The following is a 6,940-nucleotide window of genomic DNA, read 5'->3' as shown; positions in this document are numbered from 1 at the left end:
GCAGATTCATGGTCACAATCCATGATGGGGCCCACCCATGTGACTCATTGCTTGAAAGTTAGTTGAGTAGGCCGCACCATTGAGCTGTCAATGATACTGATGTTTGTTGAAATCGTAATGCCGAATTTATGCTCACAGCTTCAAGCTCCGGACACAAACTAACCCACGGAGGTGAGAACGAGCCGGGCTGGCCTATTCTGGTCCATCCTAGTATGGGTGGGCACATGTTTGCATTCAAAGCCTCTTCGCCATATATGTTTGAGAATTTCTCTCATAGGTTAGTTAAATTATATATAATAGAAATTGTATAGAGTCCTTTGCATGAGGACTTTTTATAACTTTATTCTAAAATGTTTCATCAACTTTTTCAAATGGCTTGAAAATTTTAAAATTTTCTCCACACTAGATTTGTAAAAGCAAAATTCTTGCAAATTTTTTGTTCCACATTACTAGGAAGAAGAAACTTGAGAAGTTTATATGCTATCTCTCGTAGTGTTCTTACTCGGAGACTTAAGAGAGAAGAATGATGATCTTGTGTTTTTATTAGAATACTCACATGTGCACACGTGATATGGGTAGTGAGTTATGAGGCAGTGTGGTTGTAGAGACGCTAGTAGCGTAATTTGTACTTCACACATATGCATCATGTCGTGAGTGACACTCCCATGCGACCTAGTGCAACTAGATTGAGAATGACAACACTCGGCTAATGCAGTGTTTGGTCGAGAACTATATCTGCAAAGATCGACCAAAGTAGAGTTTGATCAAAATCAGCTAATTTGAGCAGTCAGTTTCGACCAAAGGTTTGAGCGATAGGCGAGATGGCTTGCTGATTGGACAGCTAACTTTGACCAACGGTTCAATCTAAGAGACATTGCTTGGCTGAATTAGTTTGGCCTACAGTTTAATTTATGAGACGCACTACCTTATAAACATTTGGTTGTTCAAATAGGCAATTGAGTAACGTCTCTATCTGAAACATTTTATATCAAAATCTCACATCCCTTTGTTCTATAAAAAACCTAATAAAATTTGGGATTAAAATATCTCTCACGTAACTTCTCCTGCTGTAATATAATTTCTTCATGATTATTGCACACAGAATCGCCAAGGCTTATGGTATCCTAGAAGTGGTTCGTTAGTAACCTGGAAACCATCTCTTACTAACAGGAGGGGACGGATAACGTTTTAAGTAAAGCGTATCATATTCGTGCTTCATGTTGTCTGATATCTTAAATCTGTGCAGTCGAGTCTGTCATTAGCATTAACGGACCACTTGATCCCATCGAGCAACCATTGATCCCATCGAGAAAATTCCAATTTTTTGCCTTTGCTTTCTGGACAATTTTTGGGTCCAAATTGATATGATCGAAGGTGGCTTCGATCCTATTGATAGGACGTCGATGACATTCGATATGATCGAAGTTCCCACTGATCGACTTGCACAGGTTTGCAGAACCATGGGTTTTGTTCCATTATCAAGCTATATGAACTTCAGCAGTAGCTTGTAGCTTTTATTATTTATTTATTTATTTATTTTTTTATGCACTCAAACCCACCCACACTAGAATGGGTACTCGAACCCATGACTTCTGTGTTGAAACTCTTATGAGTCTACCACCGAGCCATGAGTAAGGACCCAAGTAGAAAGTAAGATTAAACACTCCTATGAAATTTCTAAACAATACATGTTTACAACATTGTTTTTATTTGTTTAGATTAAACATAAAACTATAAGAGATAGTACCCAAACGAATCTTCAGGAGGATAAAGAAAATCACTTGAGAAACAAGATTGATACCACAAGTGATTAAAAACTACATTGATTTTGATACCACAAGTAATTAAAAATTACATTGACTTTAATGAAAGACAATACCTTTAGATAAAAGCACCAACATATTTAAAGAGAGCATGCATATTAAGATAGGTTCATGAAGAAGTCGGAGATGGGGGAATGGGTATATCCATGTTCCCTTCGATCATCAAAATCACATTCTTCATGGAAGGACGAAGAGCCGGTTCATCTTGTATACACCACAACCCCACCTTTACCATCCTATCCAAAGTCTTCACTTCCACTTCTTCTCCACCCAAAAGCTTATGCAACTCTCCTGACACGAAGCAGCTATGAACCCAGTCAGTGAGAACAATCTCATTATCTGGAACCAATAACTCAATATACCTCCTGCAACATATAATTTCCAATAACACAATCCCATAGCTAAAAACATCTGTCTTCACTGATATCGGCGTGTTCTTGTACCATTCAGGTGCCAAGTACCCTCTCGTCCCTCTCACCCCAGTAAATGTTCTTGTTTGATCTGGCATAAGCAGCTTTGACAACCCAAAATCAGATATCTTTGCAGTCCAAAAGCCATCCATGAGTATGTTTTGAGGCTTTATATCACAGTGGATGATATGGGGCTCACATTCTTCATGTAGATAGAAGATCCCTCTTGCGACATCTAGTGCAATTCTTACTCTTTCTTTCCAATCAGGTCGGCTTTGGGCCTTGAATGGAAGGTTTGCAAGAGATCCTTCGCTCATGTATTCATAAACCAGAAGCCTGGCAGAACCCTCATCACAAAAGCCGAGCAATCGCACCAAGTTCCTGTGATGAGTTCTCCCTATTGCCCTGGTTTCAGCACGGAACTCCCTTTCTCCTTCTTCAAACACTTTCTCAAGTCGCTTTACAGCAACCGTTCTGTTGCTGTTGTATAAGGTCCCTTTATAAACTGTTCCAAAAGAACCCTTTCCCAACTCTTCCTTGAAATTGTCAGTTGCTTTCACGAGCTCGTTGTAAGAAAATGATCTGAGAACAATCTCCTCAGACAATCTCAAATTGTTATCTTCTATCATCTTTCTATAGCTTTGTGCTCGATTCCTGTAGACAAGAAAACAGGAAAAAGCAATGCTGGCAACTGAACACGTGGCAAGAATTATAACTGCGATTAAAATCTTCCCACGCGGCTCTTTCTTGATTTCGACAGCTACCATCATTGTTGCATTCGGAGAGGAATTGGTACTGTTTGCAATTACGGGAATATCGATGGCCACCTTGGTGAAAGCCGTCGTCGAGACCGTATTCGAGACCGCCAATTTACCATACCTCAACGGACGCGAAAATTTCATGCAATTGTTATTTTCAAACATTGCGGCCTCACAATTACAGTCACTCAAACAAGCTTCTCTGCACTCGTCTATCTTCGTCGATGAAATAGAATAATAATAAGCTCCGAAATGCATATTCTCCATTGTAAAATTTTCATTCTTGCCATTGCAAACTTCCGCAGTGAAGTTTCTGCCGCAGCCTTTGAACCTTTGATCAGGATCAGTGAAATTGTAACCAGGCAGACAACGGCAATCAGGTTGGTCATCCACCAAATTGCAGTAGCTGTAATATCCACAGATGCCTTTCACTTCACATTTATCTGACAAGGCTTCCCAATCTGTCGTCATTATTGGGATACCGTTCCTCGGGAAGATATGGGAATACAAACGGAAAATCCCATCAACGTCGATGGTCGCGCGGTAGATGACTATTCCGTTGTCAGCAACGCCTCCTTCTGCCACCAAACTACTATTGTAGTCAGTGTTGTTGACTAAGTACATGTTGCCATCTTCGTAGAGATAGAGATGTAGTTTCAGACTCATTCCCGCCTTATTATAAGTAGATGTCGCCCAATATGCATCGAAATAAGTATCACTAGTATCTTTTGGGTACAACACGAGGTTTGAGTCCGATTGCATTTTCATCCGAAATCGCCCGATTGAATGGTCAGTTTCTGATGCGCTTGAAAACAGTTCCGTATCCGATGGGAGGTATTGACCCCCTAAGATGGTGTCAGTTGGAGAATCGAAGCTTTCCCATATGATTTCGTTTTTGGAATTATAGAAAACCAAGTTGCCTGAATCACGCATCGAAGCTGAGGATAAAGAAGCGGATGAGATTTCACCCAAAAGGATCTTTTGTTGGGCTCCAGTGGTTTGTAGAACGAGACCATTGCTCATTAGGAGTAATGTACTGTTGCTAGAAATAGGTGGGTCGTCTCGGTTGGCAGTCCAGACGATTGTCTTGTTTGGGCTTGCATCCAACCATATTCCAACTCTGAAGCCAGCGCCTTCATGGTAGAAACCGAAAGCGAATAAACGGAGAGGTGAGAGCCATGAAGTGGAGTTGGTGGAGGTAGAGAGAGAAGAACCTAAATTTATGTGTGTATCTTTTGGTTGAGCTGTTGCAGTAGAAAATATGGAGAGAAAGAGAAGTAAGAGACGGATGGTAGCCATGAGCGATCATGGGGCGAGAGGGTGGGATTTAAAGAACCTGTATTCCACTATAGATTTGATACACTGGTAGAGTATGACAGTCCAAACACCAGCATACTGCCATCATGCCCATGGCATATATGGAGCTTCATCCAAACCATCCAAATGAAGGGGCCTGTCTTTGACGCGTCGTACCCAATGATCACATTGGATGAATGATTTTATTTGTCAATTGGTGATTATAGGAAGAATGTTATAAAATGGAGCGAAAGGCGAATGGTCCAACTTCAAAAACGTCTAAAGTGGAGGAAGCTCACGGCAAGAAAAAGTATACAGAAAAAAAGAAGTTTTAAAGAAAAAAAGATTGGACTTTTCGCGAATATACACCCACCGTGTTGGAAGGATTGTAAGGAGTGATTGAATAACATTACTTTTCAAAGTGGGTTTGGCACTCTAGACTGGCCCCGATGACTTCCACTTTGGCTGGAGACTACTTCACATGGAATGGGTAAAAGGCTATGAAGTATTGTGGCTGTAAAGGCATTATTAGCATCGGATGGCCTTGTGTCTGCATGGGAACACTTACGCGTGCACCCATGGAATGGGTAGTGGGCGGACGCGGATTTCCTGCGAAAGCCTTTCGCAGGAAGTTCCTGCGCTGGAAACCTGGGTGGGGCCTAACGTGATGTTTTTGAGAAATCCATCCCGCTCATCCGTTTTCCGAGATATTTTTAGAATAATAGGCCGAAAATGAACGGTATCTAATACTCAAGTGGACCTAAAATGTGAGTATTGAACGTAGACAGTTGAAATATTCATGGGCTACAGAAGTTTTGAATCAGGCTAATATTTGTGTTTTCAGTTCATTCAAGTAGGAATGACGTTATTAACGGTATGGATATCATGTAAACATCACTTTCTACCACAGAAAGTTTTCAACGGTAGGAATTTTCCAACCCACCTTTTACTCTAGTGCGGCCCACTTGAGTCTTGGATCCTTCTCACTTTTTGTCTCAAGTGCTAAAATGAGCTCAGAAAACGGATGTACGGGGTGGATTTCTCAAAAACATCACGTTGGGCCCCACCCAGGATTCCAGCGCAGGAACTTCCTGCGAAAGGCTTTCGCAGGGAATCCGCGTCCGTAGTGGGCTATGAAGCATTGTGGCTGTAAAGGCATTATTAGCGTACTTTGCACGTTACACTTTGCACCTGCATCATGTTGTGAGTGACACTCACATACAACCTATTGCACACTGACGCCATCCAATGTGACTAATTAAGATTACAATGCTTAGCTAAAGTAGTGTTTGGCCAAGATCGGCACATTTCTTGGCCGAATTAGTTGGATCTACCATTTAATTTATGAGACGCACTAAATTTTTTTTTTTTTTTTTAACTCCTAGAATTTCATTGATCAGAAAGGCTACGACCGGCTTACAAGAACTTTAGGAAAGCCCAAAAACAAAAAGGGAATGGGCCCTCCTATCATATGAGCTAAGAGGAACAAGAAAGAAAATAGCGAAGCCTAAGATTGATGGAGTGAGCCAAGCCCAACTTTGTTAGCGCTTTGATGACATGAGGGAGGGAATCTCTTCTCAGGAAGTTGGAGTTGGCCTGAGCCTCGCTTCTTAGGCAGGCCAAACCATCCGCAACCGTGTTTGCTTTCCTTGGGGTATGAACAATTTGGAGTCGAAGGGAGTGGACGAGGAAGGCAATTCTTGCCATACAGTACCAGATTTGCTAGGAAACGTTAGCCGAGTCTGACAGGGCCTTCACCACCACCAAAGAGTCACTCGCAAGAACTATTCTAGAGTAGCCAAGTTGGTGCGCTAGAGCAAGAGCGTCCAAAACTGCCTTAGTGTCAGCTCGTGTGTTTGTACTGATACCATAACCCCGAGACGCACTACCTTAGAAACATATGTTTATTCAAACAGGCAGTTGAGTAACTACTCTATTCGAAATGTTTTATTGTGAAATCTCACATACCTTTATTCTATATAATGCCCAATAAAATTTGAGATTAAAATCTCTCATATAACTTCTCGTTGTAAGACTCGTATTAGGTGGGCCACACATGATTATCGATTCAGATTTGACCCTTGGATTATTCAAATTGAGTGATTCAGTGGGCTCCACTACAATTGTGATCATTGTATACAAGTTTTTTTTTTTAAGGGGATGCACCACAGTCCTTATACTCGGTTATTAAGCCAGATATGGAAACCTATGGTGTGGAGACCCTAAAAGGGAGAAGTGTAATTAGTTAGCTTTTGACCATTTTTCTTATAAATAGATGTCTTAGTCTTCTCACCAACACAAGCGAGAAAACCCTAGTCCCATTAAAGGTTCTCCTAAAGGTGTAAGGTGTGGAAGATCAAGATTCCTATCGGCAGAACATCTTTCTAATCAGGTACGCTTTTAAGTTATGGTTTTGAATATCTATTGTTGATGCATATACGATCCGTCAATTCCACAGTACAGGTATAACATTTGATATCAGAGCAATCTATGCATTATCTTGGAGTTCTTTTGCTAGGAAATTGTTATCTCTTCATAACCAGACGGCATCATTGAAACCTGAGAAAGGGATTAGAATCTGGCAGTGTCATGATGGATGTCCGAAAGCTCATAAGCTCGGGCCTGTTAGGGTTGTAATTTTTATTGTTTAAAT

At 41.1% G+C, this 6,940-nt stretch overlaps 1 protein-coding gene across 1 annotated transcript; it reads right to left on the bottom strand.

Annotated features, from left to right (window-relative positions):
• Window positions 1-1,781: 1,781 nt before the first annotated feature.
• Window positions 1,782-4,290, bottom strand: LOC131244272 (G-type lectin S-receptor-like serine/threonine-protein kinase LECRK3). The gene has a single exon (XM_058243906.1). The coding sequence runs from the start codon at window positions 4,288-4,290 to the stop codon at window positions 1,933-1,935; it is 2,358 nt and encodes a 785-aa protein (XP_058099889.1). The 3' UTR covers window positions 1,782-1,932.
• Between the last annotated feature and the right edge of the window lie 2,650 nt (window positions 4,291-6,940).

The sequence above is a fragment of the Magnolia sinica genome, chromosome 4 (assembly GCF_029962835.1).
Source record: "Magnolia sinica isolate HGM2019 chromosome 4, MsV1, whole genome shotgun sequence".
NCBI lineage: Eukaryota > Viridiplantae > Streptophyta > Magnoliopsida > Magnoliales > Magnoliaceae > Magnolia > Magnolia sinica.
The sequence above is the reverse complement of the archived record's forward strand: the minus strand, read 5'-3'. Positions and strand labels throughout refer to the sequence as shown.